This window comes from Juglans microcarpa x Juglans regia, chromosome 1D (assembly GCF_004785595.1).
Source record: "Juglans microcarpa x Juglans regia isolate MS1-56 chromosome 1D, Jm3101_v1.0, whole genome shotgun sequence".
Taxonomy (NCBI): domain Eukaryota; kingdom Viridiplantae; phylum Streptophyta; class Magnoliopsida; order Fagales; family Juglandaceae; genus Juglans; species Juglans microcarpa x Juglans regia.
In genome coordinates this window covers 17,483,258-17,502,674 of record NC_054594.1, presented here as the reverse complement: position 1 = coordinate 17,502,674, position 19,417 = coordinate 17,483,258, and the positions used below count along the sequence as shown (strand labels likewise).

The window sequence follows — 19,417 nt, the reverse complement described above, 5'->3', positions numbered from 1 at the left end:
CATGTACGCGCCGGGCGCAAAACTGAGCACCGCTACGAAGCCAGGACGTGCGGATGGTCCATAGGGGAGGCCATGGTGGATATGGAATTAATGCACTATTTTCTGGGAAAATAGTGCAAGTTGGATTTCTGGGTAAATCATTTTCTGGAAAAATGTTTTACGGATATTTTGGGCCAAAATGTGATTTTGGCGTGTGTTGAAATAATTATTTTCGGGAAAAATAATGTGTTGAGTAAAATGCATATGTTTCATGTGCATGCATGTTAGTTGCATTTAATGCATTTTATATTACGTTGTTATTTTTGGTCATACTTACCTGCGATATCATTTTGTGGTAATGCAGATTTTGATGCAGATGAGGAGGAGGAGGGCGAGCCTGAGGAGACAGCTCCGCCCGAGGAGTGATCTGAGATCACTCGTTTGTTTATTTGAAAACTATTGAAATATATTTTTATGGATGACTATATAACTGCTATTTAAATTTTTACTGATGTTTGATTGTAAATAAATTCTGGTACTTAGTTGACTATCCGCTGCGTTATTTTATTTGTAGACTGTTGTATGTACACACACTAGCACTTCGTTGGGATGTGTGACCGTGTTGTCAGCATCCTGGTGTCTCGATCCCTGTGTATTTATATAAGGGGGATTGGGGGCGCCACAATTTTAATTTATCCATTTTCAAATACAATATCCCTAGGCTGTGTACTCTCACTATCCTGAATATTCTCAATGAATTTAGCATTACTCGTCTCAATAATGGCATTACCTGAACGGCAATAAAACATGAAACCCCTCGATCTCTTAGAGTATCCAATAAAGTAGTAGTTGACTGTTCTTGAGACTAGTTTCCTTTCACTAGGCTTAGAGGGCCTAGACTCAACACCTCATACATGTAAATGCCTAATGCTAGGTCTCTTTCCAATCCATAACTTATATGGGATTTTAGTTGTTGTTTTACTAGGTACTCGATTAAGAACGTAAACTACGGTCTTTATGACCTCTCCCCATAGTCATTCTGGTAAAGAAAAATGAATTTTCATAATTCTAATCATGTTCTTAAGGGTTCGATTTTGTCACTCAGCTACACCATTTTGACGTGAGGTTCTGGCTTGGTGTATTGAAGAAGAATACTATATTTTTCTAAGTACCTCACAAAAGGCCAGTACATTGTTCACCTAATCCGTCATATTTACCACAGTATTCACCACCATGGTCAGATCTAATAGCCTTAATTTTCTTATCAAGCTAATTTTTCAGCTTCAGCTTTATAAGCCTTAAAAATATGATTGTGATTTTCATGTATCAAATATAGATACCCATAACGAGAATAGTCATCTATAAAAGTGATAAAATATTGTTAACCATTCCAAGATGCCGTGGGGAATGGACCACAAATGTCAGTATGTATCACTTCTAAGGCGCCTGAACTCTTGTTGGCACTCATTTTTCTTATATTTGTTATCTTGTCTTTTATATATTCAGTATAGATTTTAAAATCAGAAAAATCAAGAGGATCAAGAATTCCAGTTAAGACAAGTCTTTCAATTCTCTCTTTCGAGATATGTCCCAAACACTTATACCATAATATTAGGAAATTCTCATTGATTAATCTGCTGGCCATACTTGTTTAATTTATCTCTCTCAACTTGGATTCCATGAGGCGGGCCTTGGAAAGTTTTAGAATAAGCAGGAGGGATTCGCAAATCCTCCAGACGTAGAGCGCGCAGGGCCTTGAATCCAAATACATTACTCACAATGGAAGTAAACATGTTAGTAACAGAACCTGAAGTTCTTTATACCGCTGTAAAGTTTGTTTAACTCTTTGCGCAGTTTCATAATGTTCTTCACCAACGATCCGAGGTTGGAGCATCGTTTTTTTTATTATTGTATCGAATATATTGTGTATTTTCGAACAAAAAAAGACCTTATAGTATAATGCCTCTTACTTTATTACTTTCCTTTTTTTTTTACTTTAATTTGAACTCTTTAGATTCAGTAGTAGGTTCATTCACATAATATCTCAAATAAGAAGAAAAAGAGTTTTGCAGAATCTAATCGTCTTTAAAATTAGAAAGCCCCGACTTTCTAATTCTAATTAGGTCACGAAAGACTCAAAGGGCCTAATACAACAATGCTTGCATCGTGAATATTGATTCTTATTCTACTTGCTTGTTCTCTTTCTTTCATCGAAGACTATCTACTAGTCTTACTTGTTACTGGACAACTAATCAATTCCTTAAAAATGAAAAAAAAAAAAAAAAGGGGTTCCAACAAAAAACATCTTCTACAACTACAAAAAGAAAGAATATTTATAAATTTCGCATCTAATTGAATTAGAAAGGAATATGATAATCTCCCTCGTGAATTATTCGAAAGCAATCCGTCGGCTTCACATTATATCTGATTTTCAGTTTCTAATCTGAAGCCAATAATGGAGAGAACCCTTATACTACTATTATACTACTACAGGAATTTGATAAATTTTCTATTGAATGATATAACATTGACAACCAACAATAAAAGAAAAAAATAAATTATCTAGCACTCCATTTCGATACTCTTTGTACCACAAATATTCCCATGCATGGCTTAATTTGTCCTAAAGTGAGAAGCATCTAAGTCTAACAAATAAAGATTATTAATCAAAAAGTCAGTACCAATAACATTTGAATCTTGGAAAAGATTGAATTTCTCGTTTCTAAATGAATAAGAATAATCGGATTTATCTAAATAAGAAATATAAATTAAATTTCATTTAAATGACCGCATACAAAAAATCTTACCCAAATCCAAATAAAAATCAAACTCTAATCTTAATCTATAGACTCCAATTGCCTGCACACTACCTTTATTGTCATTTTTCAAGTAAATAAATTTTTCACTATCACTTGAATTTCGGCACTTTAGGTATCCTTGCATACTAACAATTATATGAATAGTAGCTCCTAAACTATCCACCAAGTGTTAGGTGACACAATAGCCAAATTAATTTAAGTGCAAATAAAGATAGAAAAATCATATTTCTTTGCAAGCCACTTCTTATACTAGAAACAATTCTTCTTCACATGACCATCCCTTTTTTAAAAGTAATAGGTAGAGACCTTATCCTGTTTTTGTCAGACAATTAGCTGTGAAGTTCCAGTATCAGCAATTGTCTTAGCTTTATAATTCCTCTTTCTTTTCTTGGTGCCCAAATTTCCATTAGGGAAAATTGTCATACGAGCACTTTTTGTCCTTTCTTGTTTCAACCTCTCTTCCTCTTGCACACAATGAGCAATAAGCTTATTAAGAGTCCATTTCTCCCTTTTAAATATTATAATTAATTTTGAAAGGACCAAATTGTGTAGGAAGAGAAATCAAAATGAGATGCACAAGAATTTCATAAAAAAACTCTAACATTAGTGTTCTCAATCTAGGAACAAGATTTTACATTTTCATAATGAATTCCTTAATATTCACTTTGCCATTATACCGCATTGAGATAAATTTGCTAAGAAGTGTACTTGTCTTTACCTTTTCCGATGCAACAAATCTATCTGCTATTTCGCTCAGGTACTTCTTAGCATTTTCCTCTTCAGGTATTGCATCTCGAATAGAATCAGGAATAGAATGCTTTATTATCATAAGACTCATGCGAATAGAGCGATCCCATTTTTCATAAGTTGTCCTTTGATTGGCAAAACTTTGATCAGTAGGTTTGGGTGACTCATCAACCCAAAGCGCATAGTCTAAATCTATACTCCCAAGAACAATAGTAACATGCTTTTTTCATTTTTCAAAATTTGATCCATTAAGAACCGGAATGTTATTCAAATTGGCAGATATAAAAAATACATTCACTATTAAGAAACAAAAGACTCACAATAAATAAATATCTCATCAATCTTGAAGGATTAATAAACAAATAATAACTTTCGTCATGAAAACTTTGGTATAATTGAAAAACAAAATCAACCAAACAACATGATAAAATTAAACAAAAAATTATGGTTTTATAAAAGTCCGTACGAGATACCTAGTGCATCATTGCAATCAAGTCTTTAGATAATAACTACAACATGCAAGTGGTCCTCTCCCAATAAAGTTGGTTATCATGAATAATGCAGAAAACTAGGCCTAACCAAACAATAGCTTTCCTTTGGGCCGACTATTGAATGCATAGGTTAATCTAAAAAAACATTCATTTGGGCCATCTATTGAATGCATAGGGTAATATGAAAAATTATGCAATTTACATATAACAACCTTATACCATCCTTATACCATCTATAACTCAGCATACAAATAAGATAATATTAAACAATGTCTACAATAGAGATATTAAGATTTTTTTTTTAAATATTATTAAAATAATAAATAATAATATTCTATTCTATAAGATCCGAGTTAGGATCCAAATTCGGGTCAAACAGGGAGGGTCAAACGAGTCAATCAACGGGTCAACTGGGTCTAAAATCAACCAATCAAAGTGGTTCGTGGGCTTGTGAAGTAATTCAGCCCACTGGTATTAAACAAAATGGTCTTATAACTTGGACCCAACATATGGACTAAACCATTAGATAAAACTCAAACATTATATAAACCAAATTCACCTTAGTTTTTTTAAGAACTAGACTCATAAATTGGGCTAGCTAAAACAAGTCCAAGGCTTGTGTTAAGATCCGAGTCCAACACAAATAAGAAACGCTACCCAAATTAATGTAGCAGCAAACAGTCACCAGAGCAGTTACTATTTCGGTCACTATTCTGACCACTGGTCCAGCCAATCAGACCACTTTTCTAGTAGATCTGGATGAAGGGACACCAATGAGAAAATTTTTCGGCCTCCTCCCATGCCTCTGGTAGCCCATTGTTTTAGTTAAAAACTAAAAATAAAATAAAATAAAACTTTTGGCCACCATAAGTGGCGGTTTTTTACAGATCCAGTGAGCTACACACCAATGACCCCCACAGCAATTCAAGAGAAACTTTCCGATCACCCTAAAAACTCAAAAACCAAATCATAAGGGACTATGAGCAGTGAAAACTTCACAAAATATGAAAATCGTATTGTACAAGTACGAAACTTTGTTTCTACACAGATTTAACGATGAGGCTCTGATACCACTTGTTGCATCTATATAAAATCCAAAATCTTCAAGATCACTTGTCAAATCTGTGTAGAAATCCAACAAAGAGAGTGTACATGTAGCTATTGGAGAGAAGAGCATAGTGGCATGATCTTCCACGTTCAATATCCACTCTTTGGAAAAACTCAAAACAATGAGATGTGTAGAGTCAAAAAGATGAATTTGGAGTGGAACCATGACCTATATATAATACCTTAATTCTAATTTTGTCCATAATAAAATAATGGAATTACATGAGTCTTTAATGGGTTTCTACACATCAATTGAGTCCATACCACTTCAATGCTTATGATTTGACTCAAATCATGGGCTTTTAAAGATGTGTCAGTGACCCAGTTTTGTCACTTTATTGGTCACATTTATTAGGCCTTACAGACACTATCCAAACCTAATATTTGGCAATTATAGTATGTATGATTTTATAACCTATATATGTCCATTAATTTAAATAATTCTAACAATCACGTCTAGGTGCTTCTTAAATCTCATTCTTATAATGCAAAGTTGTTACATTTTTGGAGCATTTTTGTGTTTTGGGATTTGCTTACATTTGGTACATTATGTTTTTACATATTTGCTTAAATAAGTAGCCTTTTAGAATCACAAATCAGGTCGGAAGTGCATGCATAAATATCTTGAATTTACTGAGAGTTTCAGAATGTCAAACTAGTTTCATTAGAGTAATTGGTTGCCATTTGTGGCCCTCATCTACATCAAAACATGAACTTGCTATTTATGCATTAACTCAATGCCCATACATTTAACCATTCTCTCAACTCAATCAGAAATGCATTGCTTGATTTGTGGGCAATCGTATCTTGGTACTTTCTAGAATCATGTATTCTTCTATTATTTATTATTCTTGAATCTTAGGCCTCATCATACTCTGCAACTGCATTGACCAATAGTGTGGTATTTTAATCTCCTCAATCTTACATTCAAACCCCATTACTTATCCATATTAGTGAGTAATTGGTCTTAAGACATTGAATATGCCTGTAACTTTTCTCCTTTTGTGAGTGCCTCAATCATTTTCTAGATCTCTCTCTCTCTCTCTCTCCCCCCCCCCAATATCCTTTGTTTTTCTCCCCAATTCTTTGTGAGACAACTTAATGTAACAAGCATATGTGATTCGTTAAAGCACAACTTTGAAATTATTGCATGGAAGTTCAACCAAGCTACTGCCATGCAATGCTCATTTGATGCTTCATGCTTTTGTTTTATAGGAATGTATGGACATTTATTGGTTGTCATCATTGAACGACCTAAAAAATAAGAAGTATTTTGTATTAGTGTTGTAGATGGCATTGATGTGTATAAATTGGTCTATGTTAGTCCTTCAGGATACTAAACAATTGGTGTAAGTTTCTTTCTACCATTATTTCTTGTTTCACATTTTTTCCTCTATGTTTATGTCTTTCATGTCTTAGAAATTGCCAACAATACATGGATACCATCTAGCAGTTTGCCTCCCACAAACGAATGACTTCCTTATTAATTCATCTTAGATAAAATGTGGTATAATTTGATTTTTTGAGGGGCAGTCTGAAGCTTTTTGAGTTGTTTGTGGACATCTTAAAAATTAAGAAGAACAAATTATGGATTCTTCATGGAAAAAGTGTTACATAAATTTGAATTCTAGAAAATCTCATATCTGTGGCATTGGGTTTGTGAAATGTTGGTGTTGAAAATTAGTGACATGGGAAGTGATACAATCACAAAGAGAATATACAAAAATAAATTCACAAACTGGCTTAGTTTCATGTGATAATTATTTTATAATAAAAATAACTTTACAATCTAATATACCATATCAAGTTACATCAGTTTTTTAGCTTAGTTTTGTGTAATCATTTTTCTAGAAACATTAGTATGTGGACCTAGTGCATATTCTCTAAAGCTTACTACCTCTAACTATTGGTACAACTTAAGACCTTTCACAATCCCTTGTACTTGGCATTGTTGTACAATTTCCTTATTAAGATTCAATAAAATTTTGTCTTTACAATGTTCGAGATAGCTACATGCCTCTTTGTCCTTGGCTTTGTTGCATATTCTAACAATAGTAAAACTATATTCTCTTTTTAATGTTCAACACCATTATACTCCATAGAGTTTATCTTAATATAGCATTTTATCTATGTTTGACTCCTTTCAAAGTTGTTATCTTTCTTATTGGGTACTCCAAATAATTTTGTCATCTTAGTTTCTAAAATATGTATGAGAAACAAGTATGGAAGAAGTATTTTCTTAGGGTTGGCTTTTATAAAAGCATTTGGGTGCCTAAGGAAGATATTGGTTTTGTATGGAGTTTGCTATGGATGAAATCTGGATTAATTTGTATTTTCGAGAGTATCATTTATATCAAGGGAGGGCATTTACATTGGATTAGCTCTACCAAAAGTCAAAGTTTAGCTAATATGTCACTTTTTAACTTTTGACTAATTATTCAAAATTTGAACATTTGATTAGCTTTCGATTAATAAGATATTATTAATTTTTATATTTTTTTAGAAAAAATTTTTATCTGTTGAAATACATTTTTGCTACCCACATATTATCACCGCTTACTTTTTTATTAAATATATTGTTGCCCACAACCCATATATTGTTGTCCACATATTATCACAACCTACATATTATCACATGATTGTGCACAAAATGTTGTTGTCTAGAAAATAAACAGCCCCAAATAACAAAAAACAAAAATATATGTGCCAATACTTATAGCAACAATACCCATACTTACATGTAGGCTAGGCAATACTTACTCCCCTTACTTATAGCCCAAAACATAACAACAACAGTACCTATAGTTGCTGGTCAATACTTACATCATAACATATAACAAGAGTAATACTCATACTTACAGCCGAAAATAACAAAATAGACTGAGATGGAGATGTAGATGTAGATGAAACATAGACAACAAATGGCTATGCACCCCAAAAGGTTGAGATGGAGATGTAGATGAAAACCGCTTTGACTGCTCAAAAGTTTCTTTCTAGAAATTTTGGAAATACTTTTGCAGCATTGCATTCATGCCAACAAGATCTAATTTCGTAATCTCCATATCGATCTTCCTCTTCTTTTGGGCTACTAATCCAGACTTATCAAAGTCTGCCTTATTGATCGCTCGTCTTCTCTCCACCATGCACATGGTTCTATTATCACTCATGGCTTTCATAAATGATCTCGATATTGTCATCGTTTGTGTCGTCTCCTAGTGGAGTCGAGTCTGCAATAGCTGGGTGTTTCCCATGTGATTTCCTTCTCGCTGATAACGTCGACATATGTTACTGCCATTTAGTTGGCCTTCTTAATCTTTATGTACATAACTTTTGCATTTTCAATCTAAATATGCCAAGTGAGAATGTGAGAAGAGAATTCCTCCAAGAAATTTCAGAATTGACGCAATTAGAAATTTATACATTATCTTATTCTGTAGCATTACTTGGATGTAATGATTCTATTTAACTACAGGAGCACAACACTTATTTGTGCATTTTTGCATCACTGACCATCAATTAGTCAATGACATAACAGAATATTCTGGATTGCTAGGTTTTTTATATTCATTGTAATAATTATAAATTCTTCCACATTTGTGTGGATTTTTGGTCAGTTTCTCGAATAGCACCCATGCTAATTTTTGAGCCAAGCCGACACGAGGAGACTGTCCTCCTCTATGGTGAAAGATATCTCGTTGAGTTTTCTTACTATGTGGCCTTTTTTGACCTTTCAAATGTGTTGCTTGGAGTACAACATTATCATGTTTGTTAGCCATTAGGTTCTGGAGATACCTTGTTCACCACTTTGCAATAGAATCATCAAATGTGTTGTTCATCCTTGATTCAAGTTTAATTTTACAGAATCAACAGAATTCATAGTTTAATTGTAAACAAAGCAATGGAAACAAACACAGTAATTAAATTTATACAATTTTATATGACACATAACATTGGGTAAGCAAACACATTCGAGCTATAAACAAAAAGTAAACAAAACCAAGAATCTATTACTTGTTGTTGAAATAGGCTTTTGTAACTAGGTTCATTGACCAAAAACTGAAATCAAACTCATGCATACTGATGTGCTCTGTCTGATTAACCAATATGCCAAGAGATTGCATGTTGTGTCCAAAACTTTACATGGAGATGAGTGGATCTGTTATTGAATATCAGAAAACCAAAAGGAAAAACTGATTAAAAAAAATGAACACATTAGTTGTTGCAAAGTTCAAAAGAGTATTCACTTTGGATTAGGAAACAAGACAAAAATAGAGTAAAAATGGTAAGAGAGCTTTTTGAAGCCATATTTCTAGCAAACTAATGCTTTTTCAAATACTTCTAGCAACAAACTAATGCTTTTTCTAATTCAGATCAACACTTCTAGCAGCAAACTAATGATTCTCACATGGTCAGTCCACAATATCACAAACTAATGATTCTGAAATTATGAATTTTGTGAACTAATGGAATTACAAATGTAATTAGACAGTGCCGGTGGCTTACAAATGCAATGAGACAACATCTATTGTAATGGACTTGTTAGTTGGTCTAGTGATTTTGTAATAGATGTTGATCAATTTCATTAATGAAATATGTGTAGTTTGTAATGGATTTTGGAATGAAAGTCTAACATATAATGCAAGCACCAGGTTTTCTCTCTGTTTATGTGGTGAACTTGTTGGTTTATTATGTACTAATATATGCCAATAGAAGGGAATATCTATAACTATATAAAAAATATTGATACTGTAATTTGTGTTGCTGTTAATGATCCATGGCATGAATGCCTGGGCAGAGAAACTTGAAGCCGAAGATGTTGTAATTCCACTTGTATCTACTTGCCTTTGAATGTCTCTATGTAGTTAAGGTCCATATCTCCAGCTTTGTGTTCATTAAATTTGGTATCTTAGGAGTTGAAATTCCTATTTTTGTAGAGCTTCTCAGAAGTCACATTATTATTCTAAAATTACTTTGGTGTAAATTATATTATCTTCTTTTTGTAAATTCATAAATGATGGATACACAGAAATTGTATTGAATATCGTACACATGATCTGAAAAGATGTTGTTTAGTATCATATTTTGAAACGGAGTTTGGAAGCTCTTCAAGTTATTTGTTGAGTTGTTGTAGAGGAAGATTTACAAATTAAAGCATGTGACAATGTTTATAAAATGATAGAATATGTGCATCTGAGGCTGAGTCTCCACCATATAAACATTGAGAGCAATAATCATACAAATTTTTACCAATACACTCGAGAACCATCACTGCTGGGAACACAGTAAACCCATCGTTTGCCATTCTCAAGCTGCTACAAATCCAACCAATTAAGGCTCCGTTTGGATTGAGAAGTAATCTCAACTCATTTGATTTCATCTCATCATTACAATTTTTTCAAATTTCCACACAAAATTTAATAAACAATTCAATTTTTTCAAATCTCAAAACAATAATAATATTAAAAAATAATATTCTAACAATATTTTTTTCAACTTTCATCTCGTCTCTGAATCCAAATGGGACCTAAAAAACCCCAAAACGCAGCATGAATGTTGTAAGCCTGAATGGAGCAAAACTTGAGTAGTTAAGCCTAATAACCACTGATACAATTAACTATTAAAGTGAATTTTTGTTTTGTTAAACTAATTTCTTTTAAAAAAGTGTTTGTTAGAGATTTTTGAAGTGACGGAGCTTGATATAATGAGTAATGATATATTTATAACTCTTTTATAATTATTTTATAATTCATCTTCATATAGATAATGAAATTGACATGAAATATCATATTGGCTAGTTAATAGGATATACATGAAATATGACTTGATAAAGTTGTCAAACTTAAAAAGAACCAAATGGTAAAATTAGACTCTTTCTATAAATATAATAGACCTCGTAACTATAGCAAGCAAATGTAGCTTGCTTTATATAATAGTCTTCTCTCTTTTTCTCTCTCAGGAGAAATAAAGGTGAAGGGTGGAGTCCACTGCAGATTCTAATAGAATTGGTGAGTGGAAAGGAGTGAGGGTGCGACAGAAGGCAAAAAATTGTTACTGAGCTGGTGGAAAAGAATTTCGGGTGGCAGTTACTAAAACTCAAGGTGGCTGGAGGTGGGGAACGAAGAATGAGCTTGAGAAAAGGTGGGAGAAGCTGCGTTTAATGAAGGAAGAGTCTCTCAACATTGAGGTGGACGATGAAATATCAGAGGAACTAAGAATTAAAGGGGACTGCAGTGTGGTGGGGAAGGTTTGGATGGAGAGGAAGTTGAGCTCAGGCGTGCTGGAAGATACCATGGGTAAGGTATGGCGCATAAGTTAGAAAGCCAGATTCAAAAAGGTAGGTCTGAATATTTTTGTCATTCAGTTTGCTAACCAAGCTGATAAATAGAAGGTATTGGATGGTAGGCCATGGCCTTTTTTATTAGCTACATGTTTGTTCTATTGCCATTCAATGGCTATCTGCCTGCACAGAAGATGGACTTCTCAAGGGAGAGGATGTGGGTCCAAATGTTTGAGTTGCCTTTGGTTTGTATGAAAAAAAGAAATGGGGGCAATGATTGGAGCAACTGTAGGGGAGGTTTTAGATGTGGATACTTAGAATGATGGTAGTGGATGGGGGAATTACTTAAGGGTATCGATGATTATAGATTTATCCAAACCTCTAGCTAGGGGAAGGACCATTTTAGTTAAGGGATTGAAATATTGGATCCCTTTCAAGTATGAAAAATTACCTCATTTTTGTTTCAAATGCGGATGTATTATGCATGGGGAGGGTTCATGTGAGAAAAAAGAGGATGCAGGAGGGACCAATTTGGAGTATGGCTCAGAGTAGGGATGAGAGGTAGGCTGAGGGAGAGGAGTGAAAGAATTGCAGGGAAGAGTGATTCCTTATTGGTGTCAAAAGGGGCAGTCGTTGAGAATGAAGGGAAAGGTGAGAAAGAGGGGGTGGAGGAAGAGAGTGCTGAGCAAGCTAATATTGGGATGGCTGCTGTGAAACATGGTGAGAATGAGGGGAATGATAACATGGTGAGGGAAGGGATTGATGCAGTACAAGCTGCTGAAGTGCTCTCTGAAAATGGGACAGAATAGAGGTTTATGGCAAGGGGAGAGGCTCATGGAAAAGAAAAGCAAAGGGAGTGGTTCAACAGGTGATTCAGTGTGAGGATTTTACTCAAGTGAGAAAAAGAAAAGGAAACCAAGGGGATGAGGGAGAAGGGAAAAAAGTAAGAAAAATGGTGAGTTCTCAGGATTGTGAATAGAGTGCAGCAGTGGTTAATGAATGGGTGGTGGCTGTTGAGCAACCCCACCTGTCACGATGAAAACTCTAAGTTGGAACTGTCAAGGGCTTGGGAACCCTTGGACAGGTCAAGGCCTTCACCACATGGTGAAAGAGAAGAGGCCCAATCTAGTTTTCTTAATGGAAACTAAGATCAATAATAACAAAACTGCAAAAATAAAGATTGAAGTGTGAGGGTTCTTTGTTGTGGAACCAGTTGGAAGGAAGGGTGGCTTAATCATGTTCTGGGACCAAACGGTTATAGTTGAGGTGGCTAATTACTCTCAAAGACATATTAGCCTATGGATCACCAATGAAGGAAGGCAGGATATGTGGTTATTGACAGGTTACCATGGAGAACTTGATGCTAGCAAGAGAGCTGCTTCATGCACGGAGATTTTTCTCCTCTCTTAAACCTGCCATGAATATTGGGTGAGGGGTTATTGGTGATTTCAATGAAGTGGTTTCTCAAGATGAGAAAAGGGATGGAAGACAAAGGTAAGAAAGTTAAATGGTTGCTTTCAGAAATGCTTTAGAGGAAGGGGGCTTTATGATTTGGGTTAGAGAGGAGATAAATACACATGGAGTAACAAACATGGAGATGAGACTTTACCAAAGAAAGGCTCGATAGGACTATTGTGAATGCAAAATGGAAAACTTTGTTTCAAGAGGGTTGGGTGGATGTACTGGCAACCAGAAGTTTTGATCATAGGCCATTGTTATGGAGCATGAATCAGAGTTTTGGCAGAGAGGGGAGGAGGAAGAGAATATTTTGATATGAAGCTAGTTGGGGTCTTGAGGAGGAGTGTACTGAGGTCTTGAGGAGAATATAGGGCAAAGGAGTGATAAGGGAAGAGGGGGATCCTATGATGCTATCCAAGTTAGAAACCAGCAAGCATGCTCTAACTAGATGGAGTAGACAGATGGGGGTAGGTATGGGAAGGGAGCTAAAGGAAAAAACAAAGATGCTGAGGAGATTACAAAAGAGGGAATGCAATAGCAATGTGGAAGATATTAGAACAATCCAGAAGGAGGTGGAGAGGCTATTGGAGAGGGAAGATTTAAAGTGGAGGCAAAGAGCTAAACAAACTGGTATCAGCTTGGGGACAAGAACACTAAATTCTTTCACAGCTATGCAAATCATAGAAGAGCCAAAAATAAAATCAGTGAAATTAGAGATGAAAATGGTAGGAGTTGGTCAAGAAAAGAAGACGTAGAAGTTGCCTTCAATGATTACTTTGGGAAATTGTTTACCTCATCCAATCCAAGTCAAGCAGAAGTTGAGAATTGACTGTTGAAGATGGAACCATAAGTTCTGCTAAAATGAATGTAGGCTGGAAAAGGCTTTTGCTATAGTAGAGATTGAAGAAGTTATCAACCAAATGGCTCCTTTAAAATCCCCTAGACCAGATGGATTCAAAGCATGTTTTTATCAAAAGCACTGGCACATAATTGGAGATGCAGTCAGCACTGCAGTGCTTTCTTGGCTGAATGGTAACCCTTTTGATTCCTCTATAAACCATACTTTAATAGCTCTAATTCCTAAAGTCAAGAGCCCTACTAAAGTCAGTGAGTATAGGCCCATTAGCTTATAAAATTATGTCTACACTGTTGGCAAATAGAATGAAGAAATTTCTGGACCTAATCATATCTCCCAACCAAAGTGCTTTTATTCTGGGGAGATTGATAACTGATAACATAATTGTAGCTTATGAACTTTTGCACTCTATGAAGGCCAGAAAAAAGGGAAATGAGGGTTCCATGGCTATTAAACTAGACATGTTAAAGGCTTATGATAGAATAGAGTGGCAGTTTCTTGAATCTGTCATGGCAAAAATGGGATTTTGTGCTAGGTGGATTCAATTGATCATGAGGTGCGTACACTCTGTTTCTTACTCAGTTTTGGTGAATGGCCAACTTGGTCCTACATTCTACCCATTGTCTCCTTATCTCTTTTTCCTCTATGCAGAAGGTTTATCTACTCTTATTACTTTTTCTAATTTGCAAGGGGATACAAGGGGAGTTAATAAGGGGGGTTGTAGAGTCAATCATCTGCTTTTTACAGATGATTGTGTTTTATTTGGGAGGGCTAAAGTAAAGGAATGGCAAAAGATTCGAACTATGCTGCAGGTGTATGAGCTAGCCTCTGGCTAGGTTCTAACAAAGAAAAGTCTGCAATTTTTTTCAACTCAAACAGAGCTTGCTTGATAAGATTCTGATTAGAGAAGCTGGTGAGGCAGTGATGGAAGGGACCTATGAGAAGTATTTGGGGCTGCCTCCAGTTGTTGGAAGGTCTAAATATCAAATTTTCAGAGGTATAAAGGAGAGGGTATGGAGGAAAGTCACAAATTGAAAAAATTCTTTTTTGTCTATTGCAGGAAAGGAGGTGCTCATTAAGGTTGTCCTTCAAGCAGTCCCAACCTATATGATGAGTGTCTTGGTTCCATTTGTTATGAGCTTAATAACATGTTTGCTAAATTCTGGTGGTATAATCAAAATACCAGCAAAGGGGTGCATTAGAGCAGCTTGGATAAACTGGGGCAACAAAAACAGAAGGGTGGCCTTGGGTTTAGGAATGTGGAGTGTTTCAACTTAGCATTGCTTGCAAAGCAATGATGGAGATTTCTGAATAACGCTTCTAGTCTAGTGGCGCAGATATACAAGTAGAAATATTTTAGAGATTCTTCATTTTTGAGTGCAAAACAGGGCAGCAAACCTTCTTTAATATGGAAAAGTGTTTGGCAGGCTTCTGATTTATTCAAGGAAGGGTTGAGGTAGAGGGTTGGGAATGGAAGAAGAATTAAAATATGGAGGGACAAATGGCTAATAGCTCCTTCATCTTTTAGAGTTCAGTCCCCAGTTCGAGATTGCATAAGAAGGCTAAGGTTGAGGAACTGATTGTGAAGGAGGACAGGGAATGGAATGAAGGTTTAATCAAAGATATCTTTGATGAGGATGAGGTGGATCAAATTCTTCGCTTACCCTTGAGTAAGTTGGACTGTGATGACAGATGGTTTGCGGTCATTCTCATAAAGGTAATTCTCAGTGAGAAGTGCTTATTATCTTGAATTGAAAAGGAATAGAAGAATTAAAGGGGAATCTTCTAATGAGAATGAAGCTGATCAAAAGTGGGTTAAGATATGAGAGCTAGATGTACCAGGAAAAGTTAAACTATTTTTATGGAGAGCTGGGAACAACTTTCTGGCAACAAGATGTAATTTGACGTCTAAGAAACTTGTAGAAAGTGAACTATGCCCAATCTATAAGGAACAAAAGGAGTCTGTCATACACGTGTTATGGCAATGTGCTACTACTAATGATGTTTGGTTTGATGCTTGTTCTAAAATTCAAAAGTGGAGCACTTGTGAAGTTAATTTGCTGGAACTGATAGAGAAACTAATGCAAAAACTGTCTAAAAAGGAAATGGAGGAGGTGGTTATGATAATTAGGAATATTTGGTTAAGAAAAAATCAATTTGTTTTTTAAAACAAATTCACATCTCCTGGCCAGGATATTAGTGCAGCAAGGGAACAAATCCGAGAGTTTAAGTTGGCTCAAACAGTGGTAGAGAAGAATTGTCATAGCAGCACTATAAGGAGGCAAATGAGATGGAAGAAACCAAGTAGAGGTCGAGTGAAAGTGAATTGAGATGCAGCCATAGATCAAAAATAGAAAAAAATGGGAATTGGAGTAGTCATAAGGGATGAAAGGGGGGAAGCATTAACAACTTGCTGTGATCAAAAGAAGCATGTGCAGCATCCAGCAATAGCAGAATGCATGGCACTTTGGAAAGCCATGGAGCTTTGTAGGGATCTTGGTTTTCTGAGAGTAGTTTTTGAGGTGATGCACAGAACATTGTGAAAGCTATCAATGAAGAAAACACAGACTATCCGATCTATGGGAGTATAATTCAAGATGCTAAGAAGATGTTGCAGCAGCAGGAGGAATGGAAGGTGCAGTATGTTCACAGGACATCTAATGAAGTGGCTCACATGTTAGCAAAGAGGGCTTTATGTTTAGAATCAGAACTTGTTTGGATGGAAGATATGCCAATTTTTATTATTGATAGTCTAGAAAAAGAAAAGCATTGTATTGATGATACTGTTCAAAGTTAATATATAGATTTCTGTTTATTGATTAAAAAAAAGGGTAAAATTAGAATCCAAACAATAAAACGATAAACCTATGATATTTTTTTTGTATGGTTTTTCTGATATTTTTTAATTTAAATTATGCTATAAATTATATCCTCATTCTTTTACGTTGATAATTTTTTTTTACTGTAGATCAGTTTTTATTTTTTTATTTTTCCATATTTAGGAGTTAATCAATAATAAAATACTGATATGAGTGGAATACACTGTTTTACTGTTTTCCAAAACGCCCCGTTTTAGGGTTCAGAGAGAGCATGTTACTGTTAAAATTTCTTTTATCTCTGGAGAGAGTGAGACGCAAACGCACAAGATGAGCTACGCAGTTGTAAGAGCAAGTTTGGTACCTTCTCCCTCTTCGCCTCCTCTTCGTAATGAAAATGGATCTCTTTCTTCACCCAACAATGCCTCGGTAACAATACCAGTTTGCCTCTCTCTATTTCTCTCTCCCTCTGATGTTTATGATAATGGAACGTAATGCTGTGGAGCTCTTATTGAATTGGGTATTTCAGCAGAACACGGGTGGTGGCGGCGGCTGCGCAGAGGTCCCGACCCATAATACTTCGATGCCAACTGTTTCTGCTTCTGGGTATAATTGGCGTTTGGTTATAGCATACGATGGCACCCGTTACGCAGGTTTTCGTTCTTTCTTTTTGCCCTCTCTGCCCCTGTTTGACAGAAGCCATTGGCGTTACTCTTATTTATCATCAAATTGTTATCATTACTTCTCTTTCTCTCATTTCTCTTTTGTTTTTGGCTTCTAATATGTGAAAATTATTTATTTACTTTTTCCTTGGAACAAAATTAGAGGAATAGTCGGTCCTTAGGGACACAAGGGCAGTCCTTACTTTAACAAAATTACTCCTTGGTGGGATGGAAAGCTAGGAAACAATTAATTCATGAAATTTGCACTGTACTTGACTTCAAAGTTGTGGCAGGAGTTTTAGATTCTTCAGATATAATCAGTTTCTACATTTTGAATTCATGCATTACAATATTTGTTTTCCCAGGTAATCTTGCAGCTACTTGGCCTGGCCATTGCCCATTTCATGTTCTTACAACACCACCATGACGATTTATTTCAGGTTGGCAATATCAGCTGTCGCCACCAACCATACAGTGCATTGTGGAGAAGGCTCTAACTCGAACAACAAAGATCGAAAGGAAGGATCTTCGTTTGGTTGGTGCAAGTAGGACTGATGCGGGAGTTCATGCCTGGGGTCAGGTCTGTCTGAATTTGTCACTCTTTTAAGGGGATCCATCTACTATCCCAGCTGCAAATAAACCACCAATTTAATTATCTAATTAAGCTTTCAGGTGGCACACTTTGTTACACCTTTCAACTATGACAGCTTGGAAAGCATTCATGCAGCTCTCAATGGTCTTCTTCCACTTGATATCCGAGTTCGAGAGATTAGCCCTGCAGTGCCTGAATTCCATGCTCGATTCTCAGCAATAAGCAAGATTTATCATTACAAAATATATAATGACGCCATCATGGACCCTTTTCAGCGTCACTGTGCTCATCACAGTACCTATAAACTTAATACTACCCTCATGAGAGAAGCAGCAAGTTATTTTATTGGAGAGCATGATTTCTCTGCTTTTGTCAATGCATCCCGCAATGACCGAGTGCCAAATCCAGTAAAGAATATATTCCGTTTTGATGTCATTGAACTGGTAATTGTAAAGCCTAAAAACAAGCTTTCATTGTTGGTATAGCTGCTCTTGGGTGAAAGAAATCTGTTTAAACTCAGATTATACATTTCCATATTTACTTCTTTTCGTTTTCTTTTTCCATTTCCATTTTGATATTAACTGAAGACTCAGAAAGGTATCACCCATTTTGAATCAAGCTGATCAAAGTCTCAAAACTGAAATGTTGGTTGTATTCTTGTCTAGGAAGCTCTTTTGCAGCTAGAAGTTGAAGGCTCTGGTTTCTTATATAGACAAGTGCGAAACATGGTAAATAATGGTTTCCTCAATTCCCCGTGACAAGTGATTGCTTTTGTATTTTGATTCCGCGTTGAAGCATTTTTTCTGTTTATTAACGTTTCCAGGTTGCTCTGTTGATTCAAATTGGAAAGGGAGCAATTCCTCCAGATATTGTTCCCTTGATTCTGACAAGTCAAGATCGGAAGGAACTTGCTAAGTATGCCTTGTCTGCCCCACCTCATGGGCTGTGCCTTGTAAATGTAAGGTATAATGAAGAGCACCTACGGCTTCCATCAGGCTGTCCCAAAACCAGTTTTGGCAGGCAACATACAGTGAGAAAATGTAAGCTTCCATTCTACTAAAGGTCCAGCTACGTCAAAACAGGAAAAAGAAAATATCGCTCGAGAAATTGTTCATGCCATTGTAACTTCCAATATATGTGGTTACAATATAGGAATTGTTCCGTGCCCTTTGAAATGGAGAGAATCCTTATCCGACTGGATGGGAACAGTTCACTTCACCTGTTTTATTTAGTTGGATGATCTCTTTGAACAGTGGAACTGCATCATTAAGGGGCAGACACTATTTTTCGTATCATTTTTTATTGGGGATTTTTTGTTAGAGGCATCATGCAACATGTAACAGTTTAATGAGAAGCGTTTAACAGCAGCATGAGATTCTGAAGTACATCTGTTTAGATTATTATTGAAAATCAAGTTGGTGCTAGATGTTGATTTTCTTTCACGTAGTTTCTGAAGTATGGAAATGTGCTGAAAATTCTCTGATGTCACGACCCGTGAACTCATTGATATGGTTTTTCCCCCCTCCCCCAATAAGAGTACAGGTTATACAAACAAACATAAACGAGTGAACAAATAGGAGGATGCAATAATACTCACGAAGGAAAGCGGCTTT

General features: G+C 35.7%; 1 protein-coding gene across 2 annotated transcripts; it reads left to right on the top strand.

The window, feature by feature from the left end:
* The first annotated feature begins 16,857 nt into the window (after nt 1–16,857).
* Nucleotides 16,858–19,228, top strand: LOC121237807 (tRNA pseudouridine synthase A 1). 2 transcript variants are annotated; one of them, XM_041134693.1, is made up of 6 exons: nt 16,858–16,979; nt 17,080–17,203; nt 17,653–17,792; nt 17,885–18,247; nt 18,470–18,532; nt 18,628–19,228. In XM_041134693.1, exons 1-6 carry the CDS (start codon nt 16,881–16,883, stop codon nt 18,862–18,864), a joined length of 1,026 nt encoding a protein of 341 aa, XP_040990627.1. In that variant the 5' UTR covers nt 16,858–16,880; the 3' UTR covers nt 18,865–19,228. The 2 variants fall into 2 exon arrangements, with proteins under 2 accessions (XP_040990627.1, XP_040990636.1); XM_041134702.1 differs by having other exon boundaries at nt 16,859–16,979; nt 17,083–17,203.
* The last annotated feature ends 189 nt before the right edge of the window (nt 19,229–19,417 follow it).